The sequence below is a fragment of the Ylistrum balloti genome, unplaced genomic scaffold, assembly GCF_031769215.1.
Source record: "Ylistrum balloti isolate Yb309-2 unplaced genomic scaffold, AGI_CSIRO_Ybal_v1 Utg370568, whole genome shotgun sequence".
NCBI classification, from domain to species: domain Eukaryota; kingdom Metazoa; phylum Mollusca; class Bivalvia; order Pectinida; family Pectinidae; genus Ylistrum; species Ylistrum balloti.
In genome coordinates, this window is record NW_026782356.1 from 1,257,769 (window position 1) to 1,283,507 (window position 25,739).

A 25,739-nucleotide genomic window follows, 5' to 3' on the forward strand; every position below is an offset into this window, starting at 1 on the left:
ACCAGTAGAAAATTAGAGTGTGACGTTTTGATGACTTCACGGTCAGCTTCATATCATAACACGACCAGTAGAAGATTAGAGTGTGACGTTTCGGTGACAGCATGGTCGCCTTTATATCATAACACGACCAGTAGAAGATTAGAGTGTGACGTTTCGGTGACAGCATGGTCGCCTTTATATCATAACACGACTAGTAGAAAATTAGAGAGTGACGTTTCGGTGACAGCATGGTCGCCTTCATATCGTAACACGATCAGTAGAAGATTAGAGTGTGACGTTTCGGTGACAGCATGGTCGCCTTTATATCATAACACGACTAGTAGAAAATTAGAGAGTGACGTTTCGGTGACAGCATGGTCGCCTTCATATCATAACACGACTAGTAGAATATTAGAGTGTGACGTTTCGGTGACAGCATGGTCGCCTTTATATCATAACACGACCAGTAGAAGATTAGAGTGTGACGTTTCGGTGACAGCATGGTCGCCTTTATATCATAACACGACCAGTAGAAGATTAGAGTGTGACGTTTCGGTGACAGCATGGTCGCCTTTATATCATAACACGACTAGTAGAAAATTAGAGAGTGACGTTTCGGTGACAGCATGGTCGCCTTCATATCGTAACACGATCAGTAGAAGATTAGAGTGTGACGTTTCGGTGACAGCATGGTCGCCTTTATATCATAACACGACTAGTAGAAAATTAGAGAGTGACGTTTCGGTGACAGCATGGTCGCCTTCATATCATAACACGACTAGTAGAATATTAGAGTGTGACGTTTCGGTGACAGCATGGTCGCCTTTATATCATAACACGACCAGTAGAAGATTAGAGTGTGACGTTTCGGTGACAGCATGGTCGCCTTTATATCATAACACGACCAGTAGAAGATTAGAGTGTGACGTTTCGGTGACAGCATGGTCGCCTTTATATCATAACACGACCAGTAGAAGATTAGAGTGTGACGTTTCGGTGACAGCATGGTCGCCTTTATATCATAACACGACCAGTAGAAAATTAGAGTGTGACGTTTTGATGACTTCACGGTCAGCTTCATATCATAACACGACCAGTAGAAGATTAGAGTGTGACGTTTCGGTGACAGCATGGTCGCCTTCATATCATAACACGACTAGTAGAAAATTAGAGAGTGACGTTTCGGTGACAGCATGGTCGCCTTCATATCATAACACGACTAGTAGAATATTAGAGTGTGACGTTTCGGTGACAACATGGTCGCCTTTATATCATAACACGACCAGTAGAAGATGAGAGTGTGACGTTTCGGTGACAGCATGGTCGCCTTCATATCGTAACACGATCAGTAGAAGATTAGAGTGTGACGTTTCGGTGACAGCATGGTCGCCTTTATATCATAACACGACTAGTAGAAAATTAGAGAGTGACGTTTCGGTGACAGCATGGTCGCCTTCATATCATAACACGACTAGTAGAATATTAGAGTGTGACGTTTCGGTGACAGCATGGTCGCCTTTATATCATAACACGACCAGTAGAAGATTAGAGTGTGACGTTTCGGTGACAGCATGGTCGCCTTTATATCATAACACGACCAGTAGAAGATTAGAGTGTGACGTTTCGGTGACAGCATGGTCGCCTTTATATCATAACACGACCAGTAGAAGATTAGAGTGTGACGTTTCGGTGACAGCATGGTCGCCTTTATATCATAACACGACCAGTAGAAAATTAGAGTGTGACGTTTTGATGACTTCACGGTCAGCTTCATATCATAACACGACCAGTAGAAGATTAGAGTGTGACGTTTCGGTGACAGCATGGTCGCCTTCATATCATAACACGACTAGTAGAAAATTAGAGAGTGACGTTTCGGTGACAGCATGGTCGCCTTCATATCATAACACGACTAGTAGAATATTAGAGTGTGACGTTTCGGTGACAACATGGTCGCCTTTATATCATAACACGACCAGTAGAAGATGAGAGTGTGACGTTTCGGTGACAGCATGGTCGCCTTCATATCATAACACGACTAGTAGAATATTAGAGTGTGACGTTTCGGTGACAGCATGGTCGCCTTTATATCATAACACGACTAGTAGAAAATTAGAGAGTGACGTTTCGGTGACAGGATAGTCGCCTTCATCTTATAACACGACCAGTAGAAGATTAGAGTGTGACGTTTCGGTGACAGCATGGTCGCCTTTATATCATAACACGACCAGTAGAAGATTAGAGTGTGACGTTTCGGTGACAGCATGGTCGCCTTTATATCATAACACGACCAGTAGAAGATTAGAGTGTGACGTTTCGGTGACAGCATGGTCGCCTTTATATCATAACACGACCAGTAGAAAATTAGAGTGTGACGTTTTGATGACTTCACGGTCAGCTTCATATCATAACACGACCAGTAGAAGATTAGAGTGTGACGTTTCGGTGACAGCATGGTCGCCTTTATATCATAATACGACCAGTAGAAGATTAGAGTGTGACGTTTCGGTGACAGCATGGTCGCCTTTATATCATAACACGACTAGTAGAAAATTAGAGAGTGACGTTTCGGTGACAGCATGGTCGCCTTCATATCGTAACACGATCAGTAGAAGATTAGAGTGTGACGTTTCGGTGACAGCATGGTCGCCTTTATATCATAACACGACTAGTAGAAAATTAGAGAGTGACGTTTCGGTGACAGCATGGTCGCCTTCATATCATAACACGACTAGTAGAATATTAGAGTGTGACGTTTCGGTGACAGCATGGTCGCCTTTATATCATAACACGACCAGTAGAAGATTAGAGTGTGACGTTTCGGTGACAGCATGGTCGCCTTTATATCATAACACGACCAGTAGAAGATTAGAGTGTGACGTTTCGGTGACAGCATGGTCGCCTTTATATCATAACACGACTAGTAGAAAATTAGAGTGTGACGTTTTGATGACTTCACGGTCAGCTTCATATCATAACACGACCAGTAGAAGATTAGAGTGTGACGTTTCGTTGACAGCATGGTCGCCTTCATATCATAACACGACCAGTAGAATATTAGAGTGTGACGTTTCGGTGACAACATGGTCGCCTTTATATCATAACACGACCAGTAGAAGATGAGAGTGTGACGTTTCGGTGACAGCATGGTCGCCTTCATATCATAACACGACTAGTAGAATATTAGAGTGTGACGTTTCGTTGACAGCATGGTCGCCTTCATATCATAACACGACCAGTAGAAAATTAGAGTGTGACGTTTCGGTGACAGGATAGTCGCCTTCATCTTATAACACGACCAGTAGAAGATTAGAGTGTGACGTTTCGGTGACAGCATGGTCGCCTTCATATCATAACACGACTAGCAGAATATTAGAGTGTGACGTTTCGGTGACAGCATGGTCGCCTTCATATCATAACACGACCAGTAGAAGATTAGAGTGTGACGTTTCGGTGACAGCATGGTCGCCTTCATCTTATAACACGACCAGTAGAAGATTAGAGTGTGACGTTTCGGTGACAGCATAGTCACCTTCATCTTATAACACGACCAGAAGATTAGAGAGTGACGTTTCGTAACACGACCAGTAAAAGATGAGAGTGTGACGTTTCGGTGACAGCATGGTCGCCTTCATATCATAACACGACTAGTAGAAGATTAGAGTGTGACGTTTCGGTGACAGCATGGTCGCCTTTATATCATAACACGACTAGTAGAAAATTAGAGTGTGACGTTTCGGTGACAGCATGGTCGCCTTTATCTTATAACACGACCAGTAGAAGATTAGAGTGTGACGTTTCGGTGACACCATGGTCGCCTTTATATCATAACACGACCAAAATATTAGAGTGTGACGTTTCGGTGACAGCATTGTCGCCTTCATCTTATAACACGACCAGAAGAAGATTAGAGTGTGACGTTTCGGTGACAGCATTGTCACCTTCATTTTATAACACGACCAGAAGAAGATTAGAGTGTGACGTTTCGGTGACAGCTTTGTCACCTTCATCTTATAACACGACCAGAAGATTAGAGTGTGACGTTTCGGTGACAGCATGGTCAGCTTCAGTGTGACGAGATGGCAAACCGATTAGAGACCAAAAAAAATACACAAGATCGTAACAGTATACTGTAAAATATTTCTGCTGCGCTTTGCTTAACACTGGAAATATGAACCAGATTACGCTTTTTTTATTAGCATTTAGCCTTGTTCTTTCACTTATTCAGGAGTTTCTATATAAATTTTCCCTTCGTTCATATTTTGCCCTAGTTTCATCGAATTTGAGTTTGAATTTCTTCGTTGTTTTGACCAAAGTGATATAGTACTTGAGACACGTTTAGCTCCTATTCTATAACCACATCCTTTGGGCCTTTCTTTTGTGATCTGCGCAATATAATGAAAATCTTTTCGGCGAGTTTCGAATTTGTTTAGATATGTTTGATATTACTACTGTATCCAGAGCAACACCAATATATCAAACAATGCTAAAGCTTCCATATATATCTGGCTTTTGTCAGGAATATTGGTACTGCATCAATAATTCGACCGTCCGGCGTATTGAGATCATCTTATCCTCACTAAGGACGACGAAAACGGAAAGTTCTGATCCGAGTTGACAATAGGTCTGTAATGATGTCGGCGATAGTGTATAGGTATATAAAATTGAAAAGTCATAGATGTTTTTCGTGATTGGCCGAAGGGTTCGCCGTTTACATCATATGTAAGTCCTATACATGTGACTTTGGAGTATTCATAGACGTTCAAGCAAGACTTCAGATTAACAGAAAGCAGTGCCTCTTCTCGATCGTATATCTTGTTTATAATGTGGAAGCTATAATTCTCGTCCTTATTACAGTGCAGAGATATCGCAGGGCCCTTTAATGACGTTGCTATTCCGCTTCATGTTCTCGTGGTTTCACCAATTTGTCCGTACAGGGGTGCATGTTATCACCGATATCTAGTGTCAGTTTGAAATCAAAAGAAAACAATATATTCATATTTCTAGTTTTTGTATTGGTAAAATAAGATAAATCACACACAAACAAATTGAACAAGAACAAAACAATAACATTCCCTCATTATCCGATGTTTACCATCACATAACAATTCTATATAACAGGGAAATTATCTATAGCTTTAATAATGTAACTATTGCAGGAAAACGTCATTTTAAGTGATTGCTTCGAATCACAAAGGATGATTGATTCTCAACTGCTAAGATATCAAGGGAAATAACTCGAAAAATCAATCTATACTTCAGAATCAGTGCAAGGAACGACAACTCCTGCTACAGAAGGGATATATTTTATAATAACAAAAACAGGTCATCTTTATTATACACTGGTGTGTTATTGTAATTAATGATAAAACAAATCATATCTTTAGATAATTTTCACATCTGTAAGATTAATTCCATAATGAGATTTCCGATCTGTTTCAACTGTCAAACACAAAAAGTTTACGTAATAGAGTCTATACAATAATCTGTTCAGTGATTGTGTGTCAAAATTACTTTAAAACTTACTATTCAAACTTCAAAATCAATCACTTGCAATGTGTAAGGGAAAATCATGATTTCCTGATCTTTGAAAAATCGTTTTAAATCACAAACAAAAACATTTATGGAGCAACATCATACGTATTAGCATACTTTCAAGTTTTATCTCACTCACTAGCAAACATCTGGTGAAATATCACATAAATAAAATAGTCACCGCAACAATTACATATAGAGAGTTAGTACTGTCTGACATTAACGAGGCCTTGCATAATATACAACATGAAAACAAAAATTGTTTACCCCTTTATAAGATGTTTGTTTACCTTTAATTCTTATGTCAAATATAAGTGTTGTGATGTAAAGGAAAGTTTTATTTTTTTTTCTCAATATTGCAATGACCAATCACGGATATGGAAAATCTGACCTCTTGGAGGTGTGTTTAGACAATTTATCACAAATGTTTATCCAGAAACTGGTCTTACTGTTAAATGTAAGTATCTATTATAGTCCCAGTTATCCTTTATAACCAACCAGATCAACAGAAAATAATTTTTTCTTGTGTTGCTATGTGCTAAAATATGCTGCTAAGCAACTAGCTGAAACTAACAAAATCATAAACTATCAAATATCCAGCAAAAAAGACTTGAATGGTAAACAATGTTGAGGTTTCATCTTTTACTGATCTTGTTATTGTGATTTTTTGTCAACAGCACTTACTGTTATATCTGTATGTACATCATTACCTGTAAAATCTTGTTTGCATTGAACAACTACACTGGTCCTATCTTGTATTCTATTTCTCTAGGGTTTGACTTAAACAGTGAACAGTCTAAAAATCTTAAAGGTTAGAAATGAAAACAAAACAGCCATTCTGAGCAGTTGAGAACAAAATACAGCTAGAATTAGAGAATTTAAGATCTGGATTTGCATGAAAATTACATGCCAGAAGAAATCCTACAATTACATATATATCTTACTTGTCACAGTATTCAGATTGTCTGATTGTACAACAAGATAGACTGTAAGCGGGGGCGGGGGGAGCATGAACCTGTATTGGTCATAACACATCTATAGGAAGATTGCATTGGTAAACAAAACTAAATAAATACTGCAGTCATGAGGGCGTGGAAAATTTTAAGGAAACCTAGATCCCACAAACATACACATTTGCACACTGCCTCATTGAGACAATAACTAGGATCTTGACAGTACATTGGAAGTTGAGCTACATCGAAATTGTTCATAGAATAAATATACATGAAGCTTCAATGGATGAGTAATTTATTAATAAAAATTATATGTAGTTTATCAGCAATCAAGAGCCAGTGAAAACAAAAGTGTTATCTACCATAATGTTGATAAATCAAATAGTATTTGTTACTATAAAGTCATAAAACTCCCCTAAATGCATATTGTTACTCCTATCACATTTAATCTCAATGTTTCTAGCTATATAAAGTATAAATTACCAAATTAATGTGTTTGAGCAATGTGTTGCCCACAGTCATTTAATAAACCCAAAACAACATCAAGGCAATGCAATTGGATATAAATGAACACTTAACAGTACAAAAATTATAATGTTTGATCTGGAAAATGGTCATGTCTATTAGTATATGGTTCATGTTTGAAAAAAAAAAATAATTGGAAGAAAACAAGACAACAATTTATAGTGATTCTTTCAAAACAATTATATAAACTGAAATAACATAATTTCTTAGAAAAAATTGAAAAAAAAACCGACAACATTATGGTACCTTTTATTTTCCATGAGAAAAACTGTATTCTACTCAAAAGTATTCTTGTCATACAACTCTTCTATTCATTCACCAAATTTTTTTTCCTTGAATCTCAATTTCTCCATTAGGGAAAATCAAGGGGTAATCTTATAAGGTTTTAAGTCACTCATACTCCAAAGTAACAGTCACAAAGCATGCATCCTGAAGTCCCCAAGTCACAGTCAGGTAGCATGCATCCTCCAGTCCCCAAGTTACAGTCAGGTAGCATGCATCCTCAACTCACCAAGTCACAGTCAGGTAGCATGCATCCTAAACTCACCAAGTCACAGTCAGGTAGCATACATCCTCAACTCACCAAGTCACAGTCAGGTAGCATGCATCCTCATGTCCCCAAGTCACAGTCAGGTAGCATGCATCCTCATGTCCCCAAGTCACAGTCAGGTAGCATGCATCCTTAAGTCCCCAAGTCACAGTCAGGTAGCATGCATCCTGAAGTCCCCAAGTCACAGTCACATAGCATGCATCCTCCAGTCCCAAAGTCAGAAGAGTATTTGTAATACATACCATAAGTGTCAAAGTCAGAGTCAGGTTGCATCCAGTCTGAAGTCTCAATGTCATAGTTAGAGAAAATAGCCTAGATAGTCACATTAATCTCTCATTTTAACAAGTAACATGTATCCTGAATACACAAATCACAGGTATATAAAGTTTGTTACCCTTTCAGTACTAAGAAAATTATCAAATGTGTTTACACATCCAGCTTTCTGGTCACCAGAACATGCTTCATGTCATATCAAACAATATAACCTGGCATACAAACTAGAAACAGACACCAAGTACAAAGTTTGGGTAGTGACATATATGTGTGACATAATCAAAACAGTGTTTATCTGTTGATGTTAGGAGCTTAAAATTATAAAAAGACTTAAAAAAAAGGGGGGTGGGGGGGGGGGGGGGGGGAAACAAACACGCTTAATGAACCTTAGGTAATCTGTAATTGTAATATACTCATACACTTATGATGATTTTAAACTGGCACAATGGCATACATCTTAACACCATAAGCATGAACAGTATTTTGTACTTTCAATCAAAAGATGTGTTTTACAAATTCTCCTGAAAAAGAATCACAACCTCAAAATGGAACACTCATGACAGAGTATCATGTAGCTTAGTGTAAGTGTTTAAATTACTACAACATGAAAAGTCTATGAACAGCGTCAGTAAGTTTAATGGGTATTATGTAGTATCATCTTCTTTCATCTGGTTTTTTTAGCTTCATTGGTTTAGCAGTAGGACGTCAAATTCTTTTTAAATATATGGGGAATGTTTTAGTGTTAGTACACAAGGAGCTTCGCTTGAGGACTGGAAATAAACATATAAGATTATCTAAAACATACAACAATGTCCAAAAATCACGATTCACAATTTGAATTTAAAATCCTCTGGTGCATTTCACAATAAACACTTTACATACTTACCAGTTACATAGACGTGTAGGATCAATGAGTTTTTATTGCATTGGAGATATTATGAAATAAACTTGCTTAAGAAGTTTTTACTTTTTCAAGTCTTATCAAGAAAAAAAAACTCATATAATTAAATGAAAACAAATTTAACATACCTTTTTATCACAAAAATAAGAAAAGTTACATTATTTTTTAAAATCCAACATGTTGTGGACGAAATCAAACAGTGACAGCCATTTTGTTGCACCAATTTCTATTCATGATGTTTATAATGCATTTGTGACGTATTACGATCATTATCCCTATGGGGCAGCCAATTAAAAATGCTTCATGGTATAGTCTAGTGATATATGCAAACATATGGAATATTACATGGGCAAATCCACTGGATTATAGACTGATAATGTGACATTAAATAAAATGCTGTGAAAATGGCACAATCTTGTCAAATTGAAAAAAAAAATATTGAAAAAAGTAAAGACAAAAAAGTTTCCTTAAAGAAAATCTATCGAAAACTCCTTTACTGTCTTGATATTCACAACCAGAAGAAAGTTGATACGTCACAGAACTACACTAGAAATGTCCGACTGATGCTGACAATGTATGCTGTATCATACAGACCTATATATAGAACCATATCTAGTAAGTCATGATCTGTGCTACCATTATTGTATTGTTAAATGACCCGTCGACACACAGGTCATCAGGGTCACCAAATGGTGAAGAAAAAAGTACATTACAAAGGAAATGACATGAAACTAAAAGACTAAAAGACAGATGTCAAGACATTCAAGTATTGCATAATTCATAGTCAGAGATTCTGTATTGTAGTAAATGAAGTGACAATAAAAACACATGTATTACTATTGCATAATTTATAGTCAGAGATTTTGTATTGTAGTAAATGAAGAGACATTAAAAACACATGTATTACTAACAGTTACTGATTTAGAGTGTAACTGGTTGTTTACTGACTGAACAAGGAATAACACAATTAGTCAAAATGTTGGTGTACGTCCTTCTTAAACAAAGAGGATACTTACTCACAGCTGACACTGACATCTCCACTCATATTGATCGACACTGTGCTATGATGGGCTAGAAGAATTACTGATATATCCCATTCATTCACATATTAATATTTGATACACCTTAGTTTCCACATATATTCAGTGTAGTTTTAAATTATTGTTAAAAAGCTCTGAGTTCGAAACATTTCATTGCCCTATAATAAGCAAACCTCTAGCCCCTTTCACCATTTCAACATTTTATTGTTTTGCAATATTTTCAGCCTTTTATTCTGAGTCAGAAACATAATATTGTACTGTACTAAGACCTGCCTCTTACTCTGAGTCAGAATTATGAAACTATTTTGTATTAAGCTAGCTCAGCCCCTTGCTCTGAGTCTGAAACATAATATTGAACTGTAAAAAGCCCAGCCCCTTACTCGGAGTCAGAAAAATAATATTGTTCTGTAATATGCCCAGCCCTTTACCTTGATTAAGAAACAATGTGCTGGACTCTGACCAAGATTATTGCTAGATAAAGAAAAAAAACAGCATATTTTGACCAGGGATCTTTGGGAGGTGCAAAAGCCAGCAAACAGGCAAAACCCTCCTATATAGCAAGCTAATGCATTGGCACTAACAGACATATTGAAGAAAAACATAACATTATGTATTCCATATCTAACATGTTGACCTTTAACCTTGTATCACAGTTCACAGGTAATCTTAACCATTTTATCAAAGCTTGTAGCCAAGTGGATGCAATTTTCACTGAAGATTTCAAACTTATCATGATTTTCTATTTTAAACTTAATTCCTAAGGTGGTTATTTTGGCAATATTATTCCATTCTCAAAAATAATATTAACTTAAATAAGCTGTGCCCAGGTGTTATATTAGATTCTATAAATCACCCGGGGTACTAATTGGTACCTGCATATTGTAAGATTCTGCAAATCTCCGAGGGTACCTGATAGGCACCTAGGTATCATACAACATTTTATAGCATTACAGAAGTTTTTTGTGCTTTCTATGAACACAGTAAAGGAGGGAAATGTATTTTTGTATCTAATCCTAATGGTTTGACTACTTGCTTTGGAATATTTTACTATAACTCCTATATTATTTAGTGGCATGTTTTATACCTTAATTCACTGCCATTGATATCTGGTGCTGGTATAAACATCTAGGCCACAGTTATCAATGGTTTCATCAATTGTGGATTCCTGTGCATATATTGCATGATTTAAGATTACTGATAGAACAAAAACTTAGTGGTAACAAAACAGTACAATAATGCTTGTATTTCAAACTCACTTAGAGCTCTTAGTGCTGTCTAGGACTAAGCAGTTCTGTTGATATCCAACAGGTAGGTTTATAGGTATCACAGAGTCAATTGACATTCATTACAAGTATTAACAGGCACAAATCAAGCTACATCTTATCATATAAAAAAAAGAATCTCAGAGTCATGCTATCTACCATCACAGCAAACACTATACAAGAAACCTTGGAGTTTACAGACAATCCTGGTGGAATCGTCAAGCTATGTCTTGCACATTCACAGAATTCCTTACATGGTTTTACAGGTGAATACTGATCAAGGTGACTTGTCAAGCTGTATCTTCAGTGGCCACAGGAATTCCTTACAGGATCTCATAATTCCTAAACAGGAACTTACAGACGATCCTGATGCCAGATCCAACGTTTACAGCTATGGTCAAAGTTATGTGAGATCCACTGATGTTGTAAAAGGTTGTATCTTTCCTTGCTTAGGAAGAGTGGCTTACCTCGTCTACAACACAAAGACATCATGCATATAGGATAGTCTAAACCATGCAAGAAAAAGGACAAAAGCTTCAGGTTAAATCAAGAAAACTTTATATTCCAATCATTTTGACTTGACCTTAATACAAACCCGAAACCATTATGAAATAATATTCCCTGATTTTGTGATAGCTGGCTTTAAGAAAGATAAAACAACAATGAAGTTTAAAATATTTAAAAAAAGGCTATGATTCATCCTAATTATCTTCCCTTGTATAACTCACTTGAGGTCTCTGTCCTCCTCGCCATGTTCATCAAGGTAGACACATCCCCAAAGTGTGGCCCTTGGTCCACGAATCACCACCACCACACTAGAGTTGACTAGTAGAAACATTGCTGTCCCTGCACCACACTCTATGGAATGCTGTAGAAACAAACAATTAACACAATGTCAAATTTTGTGGACATGTGCTTTACAGACAAATAAATAACATCCATGTCAAATGCCTGCAGACACTATACAGACAAATAAATAACATCCATGTCAAATGCCTGCAGACACTATACAGACAAATAAATAACATCCATGTCAAATGCCTGCAGACACTATACTGACAAAACAAATAACATCCATGTCAAATGCCTGCAGACACTATACAGACAAACAAATAACATCCATGTCAAATGCCTGCAGACACTATACTGACAAAACAAATAACATCCATGTCAAATGCCTGCAGACACTATACAGACAAATAAATAACATCCATGTCAAATGCCTGCAGACACTATACTGACAAAACAAATAACATCCAAGTCAAATGCCTGCAGACACTATACTGACAAAACAAATAACATCCATGTCAAATGCCTGCAGACACTATACTGACAAAACAAATAACATCCATGTCAAATGCCTGCAGGCACTATACAGACAAATAAATAACATCCATGTCAAATGCCTGCAGACACTATACTGACAAAACAAATAACATCCATGTCAAATGCCTGCAGACACTATACAGACAAATAAATAACATCCATGTCAAATGCCTGCAGACACTATACTGACAAAACAAATAACATCCATGTCAAATGCCTGCAGACACTATACTGACAAAACAAATAACATCCATGTCAAATCCCTGCAGACACTATACTGACAAACAAATAACATCCATGTCAAATGCCTGCAGACACTATACTGACAAAACAAATAACATCCATGTCAAATGCCTGCAGACACTATACAGACGAACAAATAACATCCATGTCAAATGCCTGCAGACACTATACTGACAAAACAAATAACATCCATGTCAAATGCCTGCAGGCACTATACAGACAAATAAATAACATCCATGTCAAATGCCTGCAGACACTATACTGACAAAACAAATAACATCCATGTCAAATGCCTGCAGACACTATACAGACAAATAAATAACATCCATGTCAAATGCCTGCAGACACTATACTGACAAAACAAATAACATCCATGTCAAATGCCTGCAGACACTATACTGACAAAACAAATAACATCCATGTCAAATGCCTGCAGACACTATACTGACAAACAAATAACATCCATGTCAAATGCCTGCAGACACTATACTGACAAAACAAATAACATCCATGTCAAATGCCTGCAGACACTATACTGACAAAACAAATAACATCCATGTCAAATGCCTGCAAACACTATACAGACAAACAAATAACATCCATGTCAAATGCCTGCAGACACTATACAGACAAACAAATAACATCCATGTCAAATGTCTGTAAATACTGTTCAGACACACAAATAACATCCATGTCAAATGCCTGCAGACACTATACAGACAAACAAATAACATCCATGTCAAATGCCTGCAGACACTATACAGACAAACAAATAACATCCATGTCAAATGTCTGTAAACACTGTTCAGACACACAAATAACATCCATGTCAAATGCCTGCAGACACTGTACATACAAAACAAATAACATCCATGTCAAATGTCTGTAAACACTGTTCAGACACACAAATAACATCCATGTCAAATGCCTGTAAACACTGTTCAGACACAGAAATAACATCCATGTCAAATGTCTGTAAACACTGTTCAGACACACAAATAATACCAATGTCAATTGTCTGTGGACTCTTACACTGACATAGATACCACAGTACTTACTCTAACACTGACATCTCTAACACTGACATAGATACCACTGTACTTACTCTAACACACCCATAGATACCACTGTACTTACTCTAACACTGACATAGATACCACTGTACTCACTCTAACACACCCATAGATACCACTGTACTTACTCTAACACACCCATAGATACCACTGTACTTACTCTAACACTGACATAGATACCACTGTACTTACTCTAACACTGACATAGATACCACTGTACTTACTCTAACACTGACATAGATACCACTGTACTTACTCTAACACTGACATAGATACCACTGTACTTACTCTAACACACCCATAGATACCACTGTACTTACTCTAACACTGACATAGATACCACTGTACTTACTCTAAAACTGACATAGATACCACTGTACTTACTCTAACACTGACATAGATACCACTGTACTTACTCTAACACACCCATAGATACCACTGTACTTACTCTAACACTGACATAGATACCACTGTACTTACTCTAACACACCCATAGATACCACTGTACTTACTCTAACACACCCATAGATACCACTGTACTTACTCTAACACTGACCTAGATACCACTGTACTTACTCTAACACTGACATAGATACCACTGTACTCACTCTAACACACCCATAGATACCACTGTACTTACTCTAACACACCCATAGATACCACTGTACTTACTCTAACACTGACATAGATACCACTGTACTTACTCTAACACTGACATAGATACCACTGTACTTACTCTAACACACCCATAGATACCACTGTACTTACTCTAACACTGACATAGATACCACTGTACTTACTCTAATACTGACATAGATACCACTGTACTTACTCTAACACTGACCTAGATACCACTGTACTCACTCTAACACTGACATAGATACCACTGTACTCACTCTAACACTGACCTAGATACCACTGTACTTACTCTAACACTGACATAGATACCACTGTACTTACTCTAACACTGACATAGATACCACTGTACTTACTCTAATACTGACATAGATACCACTGTACTTACATAGATACCACTGTAACTCTAATACTGACATAGATACCACTGTACTTACTCTACTGACATAGAACACTGACATAGATACCACTGTACTTACTCTAACACTGACATAGATACCACTGTACTTACTCTAACACACACTGACATAGATACCACTGTACTTACTCTAACACTGACATAGATACCACTGTACTTACTCTAACACTGACATAGATACCACTGTACTTACTCTAACACACATAGATACCACTGTACTTACTCTAACACACATAGATACCACTGTACTTACTCTAACACTCTAACACACATAGATACCACTGTACTTACTCTAACACTGACATAGATACCACTGACTCTAACACACATAGATACCACTGTACTTACTCTAACACTGACATAGATACCACTGTACTTACTCTAACACTGACATAGATACCACTGTACTTACTCTAACACTGACATAGATACCACTGTACTTCTCTAACACTGACCTAGATACCACTGTACTCACTCTAACACTGACATAGATACCACTGTACTCACTCTAACACTGACCTAGATACCACTGTACTTACTCTAACACTGACATAGATACCACTGTACTCACTCTAACACACCCATAGATACCACTGTACTTACTCTAACACTGACATAGATACCACTGTACTTACTCTAACACTCTAACACTGACATAGATACCACTGTACTTACTCTAATACTGACATAGATACCACTGTACTTACTCTAACACTGACATAGATACCACTGTACTTACTCTAACACTGACATAGATACCACTGTACTTACTCTAATACTGACATAGATACCACTGTACTTACTCTAACACTGACATAGATACCACTGTACTTACTCTCTAACACTGACCATAGATACCACTGTACTTACTCTAACACTGACATAGATACCACTGTACTTACTCTAACACTGACATAGATACCACTGTACTTACTCTAACACACATAGATACCACTGTACTTACTCTAACACTGACATAGATACCACTGTACTTACTCTAACACTGACATAGATACCACTGTACTTACTCTAACACACATAGATACCACTGTACTTACTCTAACACACTGACATAGATACCACTGTACTTACTCTAACACACCCATAGATACCACTGTACTTACTCTAACACTGACATAGATACCACTGTACTTACTCTAACACACCCATAGATACCACTGTACTTACTCTAACACACCCATAGATACCACTGTACTTACTCTAACACACCCATAGATACCACTGTACTTACTCTAACACTGACATAGATACCACTGTACTTACTCTAACACTGACCTAGATACCACTGTACTTACTCTAACACTGACATAGATACCACTGTACTTACTCTAACACTGACATAGATACCACTGTACTCTAACTCTAACACTGACATAGATACCACTGTACTTACTCTAACACTGACATAGATACCACTGTACTTACTCTAACACTGACATAGAAAGACCACTGTACTTACTCTAACACTGACTAGATACCACTGTACTTACTCTAACACTGACATAGATACCACTGTACTTACTCTAACACTGACATAGATACCACTGTACTTACTCTAACACTGACATAGATACCACTGTACTTACTCTAACACTGACATAGATACCACTGTACTTACTCTAACACTGACATAGATACCACTGTACTTACTCTAACACTGACATAGATACCACTGTACTTACTCTAACACTGACATAGATACCACTGTACTTACTCTAACACTGACATAGATACCACTGTACTTACTCTAACACTGACATAGATACCACTGTACTTACTCTAACACTGACATAGATACCACTGTACTTACTCTAACACTGACATAGATACCACTGTACTTACTCTAACACACACATAGATACCACTGTACTTACTCTAACACTGACATAGATACCACTGTACTTACTCTAACACTGACATAGATACCACTGTACTTACTCTAACACTGACATAGATACCACTGTACTTACTCTAACACTGACATAGATACCACTGTACTTACTCTAACACTGACATAGATACCACTGTACTTACTCTAACACTGACATAGATACCACTGTACTTACTCTAACACTGACCTAGATACCACTGTACTTACTCTAACACTGACATAGATACCACTGTACTTACTCTAACACTGACATAGATACCACTGTACTTACTCTAACACTGACATAGATACCACTGTACTTACTCTAACACACATAGATACCACTGTACTTACTCTAACACTGACATAGATACCACTGTACTTACTCTAACACTGACATAGATACCACTGTACTTACTCTAACACACCCATAGATACCACTGTACTTACTCTAACACTGACATAGATACCACTGTACTTACTCTAACACTGACATAGATACCACTGTACTTACTCTAACACTGACATAGATACCACTGTACTTACTCTAACACTGACATAGATACCACTGTACTTACTCTAACACTGACATAGATACCACTGTACTCTACATAGATACCACTGTACTAACACTGACATAGATACCACTGTACTTACTCTAACACACCCATAGATACCACTGTACTTACTCTAACACACATAGATACCACTGTATACTCTAACACACATAGATACCACTGTACTTACTCTAACACTGACATAGATACCACTGTACTTACTCTAACACTGACCTAGATACCACTGTACTTACTCTAACACTGACATAGATACCACTGTACTTACTCTAACACACCCATAGATACCAATGTACTTACTCTAACACACCCATAGATACCACTGTACTTACTCTAACACACCCATAGATACCACTGTACTCACTCTAACACTGACATAGATACCACTGTACTTATTCTTACACTGACATAGATACCACTGTACTTACTCTAACACACCCACAGATACCACTGTACTTACTCTAATACTGACATAGATACCACTGTACTTACTCTAACACACCCACAGATACCACTGTACTTACTCTAACACTGACATAGATACCACTGTACTCACTCTAACACTGACCTAGATACCACTGTACTTACTCTAACACTGACATAGATACCACTGTACTTACTCTAACACACCCATAGATACCACTGTACTTACTCTAACACTGACATAGATACCACAGTACTTACTCTAACACTGACATAGATACCACTGTACTTACTCTAAAACACCCATAGATACCACTGTACTTACTTTAACACTGAATAGATACCACTGTACTTACACTAACACACCCATAGATACCACTGTACTTACTCTAACACATTCGTAGATGCGCTGCTGTTGGCAGCATATTTGACGGAAACACAAGAAGCGTCCACAGACCATACAGATGGCTGGGTCCTTGGGTACATTGGTACACATAGAGCAGGTGGCATTATTGTAGGCTTGGAAGATCTTGTAGTAGTGGTGTGGGAGAGCTATCAGCTGTGGTGGGTACCAGGTTGGATTCCTCAACAACAAGCTCTGGGAAAATTGTACATTAAAGCTATAATACTTTGCCAACTATTCCAATGAAATCAATAAATAATATACACATCAGTACAAGTATACCTTCAGTATATTTTGAAAAGGTCACAAAAAGGAACAATAAAACACTGATATAATGGAAAGTAATGACATCAAAAGAAAGAACAGTTACTGTATAAATCTGGGAAAAGCATTTAACTCGCCTATTGATGGCAAATTTAAAAAGAAAACATTAGAATACATATACAACTTGAATTATGTTGTAGTCTAATGACCATTGAAAGCTTGCATCAATTTTACACTATTCCAACAGAAAGGGTAACACTATATATATTCTATCAGAGATCTGAAGTCCAGATTTACCTTGGCATCACTAGGGTGACTGTTGATGAAGTTTGTCAGGTCTGTACACCACGCCCTCACCAGAGTTAATGGTTCAGGAACCAGCCAATGAACAATGGATGAACTAGTCACCATACCTGGTGGTGTGATTGTAGTGCCAATCTTGTTGAGGCCTAGGAACTGACAAGTCTCCTGGAACTCTGTTACATTTGGCTACAGAAAGAAAAAATTAAGACATCCTTGAAATTTCCAGAAGTTGTGAGCAATTTATGACTGAAGAGAAATTTGTCAGGTATGTGACCCTCAATTTTTAGGAGATGAGAGTGCTTATGACTGATGGGAAACCTGTCAGGTACGTAACCCTCAAATTCCAGGAGTTGTGAGTGCTTATGGCTGAAGAGAAACTAGTCAGGTACGTAACCCTCATATTTCCAGAAGTTGTGAGCACTCACTGTTTAGAAGAAACTTATCAGGCTTATAACACTTGAATTTCAGAACTATTCATACTTAAAAGAGTAACCGATAGACTAGAAAATATTTTCATATTCTCCCATGCATATTTAGTATGAAGAACTTTCAGAAGTTTTGACAATTCAACCTTGACCTATGAGCACTTGGGGTAGAACTTGATGTTTTAATACCATCGGTTTGATAAGAACAAAACCTCTTAAATTGAAGGGACATGAAAAAATGAATTTTCAAATTAAGAATAACACATCAATACATAAAGGTAACTATACCATTTAAACCAGAACATTATACTGAGTTTCTATAACAACTTGTCATCTTACCGTCTTCTCCGGGAACTCCAGCTCAAACATATGATGTCTAACAAGTGCTGCTATCTTTAGAAACGGGAGACAGAAATCTTGTACAGCCATGTCTACACAGTGAGGAGACCATACACTTTGACAAATCTGTAATGGAATTTAAACATTGATTTCATTTTTAATTTTAATGTCTTTCACATAGCAGAGGGATGACTTACAAATCAAAATCTTCAGGGAGTTCAAGTATCTTTCATAATAAGATTCTTAACAGAGATTTATCTGCAGCATAATTTAACCTGTATTAATGCAGTTTTCAAATCTTTGGTCAAAATTTGCTAAAGTACATACCAAAATATAGATAAGGAGGTCCACTCTCTCCATAACTCAGTATGTTTTATCAATCTTTAAACATCTGATGGATTTGAAAAGATATAAGAACATTGTAAAATATTCTGAGCTGTATGGAACACCATAACATTTGACGGTGTGACCAACCTCTAAATTTCTTTATTTCAGCTACCTAACATACAAAGGAGGTCATTATATTAGTACAAAGGGGGTCATTATATTAGTACATTTGAAGATAACATTTTACAGTACATGCTGAAAATTCTGTACTTACAGCTGGTATTCCGATATCCTGCATATCAACATCTTCATACAGCCGGCTGACCTCTAACCTTGTGATTACATGACTTAGCATCCCCTCCAGACTGTCAAATGATACCTGGTAAAATTCAAAGTAGCAAAGTGGTTGATTTTTATCATTTCTCTAACCTTTGATGAAAAAAACAATCATAAGGTTTATTTAAGAGCATGATGTATATATAAAAAGATAGAAATAACAGGTTACCATATTTTAGAAAAAAAAGAGGAAGTTGCTTTGAAGTTAACCTACTGAAGAATCCTGTTCTGTGCCATGGACATTTAATAAACAACACAGACATGAAGCATGCCTTCATATATGCTAAGCAACATGTATACAATTATCAGAGAGACTAACCCATTAACCCCTATAGTTGATCAAGCATATTATCGATACATTACAGTTTCCATCATCTATCTATTTCATTTCTTTCACTCATCTACCCTATTTAAACTTTTAAATTGTTTTTAAGAAAGGTATTCCTGTGTACTTCACTGATCAGGACCAGGTGTTACTTTGATTATTTGTGTTAAAAAGACTTATCATGAATTTATTGTATTCTATGAATGCAAAATATACTTTGTACATACATTCATTGTCTTACCAATATTTACCTAATAATATAATGTAAAACAAAATTTTCTCATGTTTGAATTTTATTTGGATGTCATTATTTACACTCTGTTGCATACATATTTGACATTTAAGATAAAGCTACCTTATCTCTTTCTCAAGATTAGATTTGAAATGTATTGTAAATTCTATCCCTACTGACTTACCTTGCGACCTTTCTTTCTCCAAGCCTCTCGCTCATCCATAGTGAACTTACAGCTGGTACATGCAAGGGCTTGTATGAATACCACGTTGTACAACATCTTTGTCAGCAAACAGTAATGTTCTGCACAAATGAACATCAACATCTTAAATAATAGATGTTCACTGTGTTTAGGTCAAAATTTCTAAAGATGTATGTAACAATAATCATCTATCTTAATTTACATTATCATGGAATTGTCAGTTCCCCCTTACCGGAAACACCAATTTCCAGCTTCGCTCTAACCCACATCTCAATTATCAACTTCCCTCTGACTCACATATCAATTTCCAGCTTCCCTCTAACCCACATATCAATTGCTAGCTTCTCTCTGACCCATATCGCCTTAATCTGCTTCATTCCAACCCACACCTTAATTGTCAACCATTCTCTGACTCACATCAATTACCAGCTGCTTCCCTCTGACCCACATTTCTATCCATAGCATCCCTCCATCTCACACCTTAATTGTCAGCTTCTTTCCAAATTACACCTCAATTGCCAACCTCCCTCCAACTCACATATCAATTGCCAGCTTCCCTCTAACCCACATTTCTATCCATAGCATCCCTATATCCAACACCTCAATTGTCAGCCTCCTTCGTTTACTGTTTGTTTCTTTTCCTTGTAACACATGTACACAGAATCCATCTTTTCTGGCCTATACATGTTTTGTAAATTGATTTAAAGTTAAATGTTAAAATTAATAAAAGGTCTTTTTACACTGGATATCTGAGTATGCCCACCGATGATTGTCAAGTTGAAAACTACCAATATTTATAAGTAGATGCTACACCCACCTTTCTCTATTGTGGCAGGCAGAGTAAGGATTAGTTGTATGAGGAGTGAGGATGGATCCTTCAGCAGCACTGGAACTTCCTTATTGTAGGGTCGTACACTACAAAAAAAGGGTTACCGAGTCTTAAATTTGACAGTAGGTATCAATGAAACTGTGGACCAATTAGCAAACAGTAATGGAAAATTATTGAATTTGATTTGACACTGTTGTCAAGGGTTACATTGGGATTAACATTGCTGTCAAGGGTTTACATTTAGATTAAAAACATTGTCAGGAATTTACAACAGAATTAACAATACTATCAAAGGTTTGCATTTGAAATTGATAATGTTGTCAAGGGTTTACACTGGATTTAGCAGTATTGTCATTATGCAGTCATGAATTGGTGGCTGAAAATTCCACCAAGAACCAAATTGATAGTATCTTGAGCATAAACATAGAATGCACTGAAAAAAGTTGTTATCTTCAATGGTTCCAATCTGCATGTTTTACCAAAAGCTGAAGCAAAATGAAAGCTATTTTTTCATGGAAGATGTAAAAACGGACCATATGGTTTTCATTATTGATTGTAATTTCAATCAGAAAATATCTGTTTTTCATCTTTCATTATAATATAGCCCCCCCCCCCCCCTCGCCCTACACCTCCACGTTGTACAGAATTTCTCATTAATTTTCCATCTTAACCAAGCACTGAATCTTTACACTAACAGTCACAACAGTGGTGGTCTCAAAAAGAACTCCAGAGTATACAATGTATTTGTATCAAGATACCATATAATTGTCATGTGACATATAAATGTTGGCATATTTCAAATTTTTCAAAATATGATGTAACCTACCTGCTGGACTCTTCACCACAACTGACCCCTGTAATGTGTGACCACAGGTCAGTATAGGGTTTGGTGGTCAGTATTTTACTGTGCATGCTTAGAACATGGGTCAGAGGCACTGTTAAAGATATAAATAGAAAAAAAAGGTTAACATCTTTCAGGCATAAAAGCTCCTATATACTACAATAAAATGCTGGTTTTGGCTTTTAATTAGAATGCAGGAAAATTGATTCATCTAAGGTATTTTCATTCCTGCCATTCACAAAAACAGTGAAGAGACTGAATCACAAGATAAGGTATGAAATGACAAGATGGAGATGTGTAACACTATATTTTCACCTCTCCCCCTAAAATGGTAAAGACATAATATACCCGGTATTGTTCCTCCTCCAGGCAACTGAATTTCTGATGAACAGAATCTGAAAAAGATGTCTTCAAACCTTTGGAACAAGACCCTGACATATGGGCTCATAATAATCAAACCAAATAAAATTATTATAAGTGATACTAATAGTGTAAACATACTTCACTTGGTTCAACGAAATAGCAGCCAAATGATGAATTCCTACATCCACAATAATTGATATATAAACATACCCAAACTGAAATTAGCACAATCATATTTTAGCTCAATATTTTTTGCCCAAAAAGCGCTAAACTAAGATAAATGCTAAATTAAGATCAATGCTAAAATATGATTAACACTGAAATAAGATTAATGCTAAATTAATATCAATGCTAAAATATGATTAACACTGAAATAAGATTAATGCTAAAATATGATTGCCGGTAATGCTAAATGTAAATTTGTAGTAATATATATAAGGTCAAAAGATCTATCAAAAAAGGAATATACATCCTTGCTTGAATACTTTTGACACTTTAAATCTATTGATTTTTTTAATGATCATTACTTACAGAAGCTTTGCTTCCGACCAAGTGATGTAGCTGGACATAGTTCTCCACCTCTCTGTAATAGCTCTATCTCCAAATTAGACCTGAAGTATCAAAATTATTGATATTTTACAAAGAATTTTAATAGGATTTTCACCTTTTATACGTTAGCTGTCTTTATATCAAATTAAATATGCATGCTGCAGTCAAACTTGATTAACCATAAGAAAGTAATCCTAAAGTTGAGAAAACAAAACTGGTCTTATAAATACACCCATTTTACACCAAGATACTTTTCAAAGACCTTTTCATATATTCATCATGAGCAAAAGAATTTAATTCAAAGAATCATACAGAAATAATACATCAACTGTTAAAATACAACATGCAACACATATTTTATATGATTGATTTTAAAGTAGTTTTCAACTAATGAATGACTCTAAATAACATGTTTCTGTACACTCAAGAAGACATTACCAGGCGACAGAGCACACAATGATAGCATGTTTCTGTACACTTAGAAAGATGTTACCTGTAGGCAGAGCACACAAAGATATTAAGTTCCTTTTACCTAGCTACAGAGCAGACAAAGAGAAGGACACTCTCTGATGACTGTGATGTGGTGTAGGTTTTGTAGACGCTGTATGTCACATTGGTGAGGTCCTCCATCACACTGCCCATAGCTTTGGTTAGCGTAGATGACCGCTATAAGAAGGAGTAAATTGTTGTTTTAAGTAGAAGCAATGGGTTTCATCATGCTTATCTCAAATAGATTTAGACACTCATGAAGATTCCTCTATTTTATTTATCAGTGACAATATATCGTACACTTTGTGTAAATATCAATAATCATGAAAGGTTGTAAGGAATATAATAGTGTAGACATTCTTAGCCTATGATAACCTACTCTGTTTAACTTTCTTAAAGTCACATTTCTTATACAAATAAGTTTCTCCATACTATTTGGTAAATTCTGGACACTAATGATGCTGTTGGTAAATTAAGTAACTGAAGCAGTTACGATCAACCCTCTGTCAGACAAATATATTCTAAACATATAAAGAATTTGAGAAAACATACAATGGTATCCAAACAATATAAGCAGAAGCAAATATGTATAAAATTCATCTACAATGCTTTCTGTGGTCAGTTTATACTGACCGGTGTAATAGGTCGTCGTATCATCATCTCTGCGATGTCCTTGATCATCTGAGTTAGGACAGGACTGACCGGCTTCACCAGTGTGTACTTGCTCTCTTCTGGGATGATGGGGATGAATGAGTTAGACAGCTGACGGCAGAGTGGACACCAGTACTCTCCCTTGCTAACCAGAAGATTCTGGTTTACTTCCTGGGTCTACAGAACAAAAAAGAACATAAAAATTAAATGATAACAAAACCGTCAAACAATTAATCAATATTGCAATTATCAACTGATGACATATCATATTTTTTTTGTTTCAAGAATAGTTAATACTTAAAAAAAATTTTGAATTGAAAGGAAAAAAAAAAAGAATTTTCATCATTTTCATCCAACAGCTTGGCTGTATCAGAACACAAAACAGACAAATTATTTTAGAAATGTACAACATCACTGACCGTTAAAGATGCAACATAGGAACTATGACAATCTAGGTGAAGATAGTGACCACATGTTTGCACCACCACACCTCCTTCCCAGCCAATGTTGACAGACATCTGACAGGAAGTCTGAAAATTAAACAGTTTCACTATACTAAGGCTGCCACTAACAGTTTGATCAGTATTTAATAGTATACAACAGTAAATCAAAGAATAAAATCATCACCTAGTACAATTTTTCTGTAGAAAATATAATTGTTGTAGAATCAATTTAAAAATTACAATACATAATTTCAATGCTTGGAATTGTGATACATAATTTTTTCAAAGCGATATTTAAGAAATCTTGTTAATAAATATTTGTTTAACAACCTATATCATGTTTGTTGTATTGAAACTTAATTCAAAAAGATCGAAAAGGGCATGTAAATATTGTCACAGGAAAACTGCTAAATTTCTATTTCTTATTTCCAACCTATAAAGAAATTATAAAACCTACTCCCTATTAAGAAAGTTACCCACCTCTTCAAAGTGTTCAAACAGAGACTTGAGCTGTCTTTTCTGTGCCAATTCACAAGATATAGGTGTTGTATTTAGCTTTTCTCCCTCCACAGGAAGTTTGATGGGGTCTTCCGTCTGTAGTCTATGGCCCAGCACTAATCAACAGACATATAAGATAATATATCATCAAAAAAATAATTCAGGATTAAAAAATGACGTACATATGATTGAGTCTGAAAATAAATACTTGTAGCCTGACAGGTAGTCCTGAGATATCATCAGATTAATCCGGGTCAGAAAAATGTGTCTCCAACAATTAACTCTAAAAAAATACCCAACCTAATATATGTCATTTA

At 36.4% G+C, this 25,739-nt stretch overlaps 1 protein-coding gene across 1 annotated transcript in view; it reads right to left on the reverse strand.

The window, feature by feature from the left end:
• Positions 1-8,169: 8,169 nt before the first annotated feature.
• LOC132556388 (E3 ubiquitin-protein ligase ubr3-like) overlaps positions 8,170-25,739 on the reverse strand; it is a 37,098-nt gene continuing 19,528 nt past the window's right edge. Inside the window, exons 24-37 of the mRNA XM_060220791.1 lie at positions 25,405-25,538; positions 24,901-25,011; positions 24,464-24,658; positions 23,874-24,007; positions 23,324-23,403; positions 22,415-22,523; positions 21,577-21,674; positions 20,742-20,860; positions 19,939-20,043; positions 19,338-19,463; positions 18,568-18,759; positions 17,992-18,201; positions 11,747-11,886; positions 8,170-11,490 (exon numbers count right to left, since the gene is read on the reverse strand). Coding sequence (XP_060076774.1) covers positions 11,373-11,490; positions 11,747-11,886; positions 17,992-18,201; positions 18,568-18,759; positions 19,338-19,463; positions 19,939-20,043; positions 20,742-20,860; positions 21,577-21,674; positions 22,415-22,523; positions 23,324-23,403; positions 23,874-24,007; positions 24,464-24,658; positions 24,901-25,011; positions 25,405-25,538 — 1,871 coding nt within the window. The 3' untranslated portion in view covers positions 8,170-11,372. The remainder of the gene's footprint in view (positions 11,491-11,746; positions 11,887-17,991; positions 18,202-18,567; positions 18,760-19,337; positions 19,464-19,938; positions 20,044-20,741; positions 20,861-21,576; positions 21,675-22,414; positions 22,524-23,323; positions 23,404-23,873; positions 24,008-24,463; positions 24,659-24,900; positions 25,012-25,404; positions 25,539-25,739) is intronic.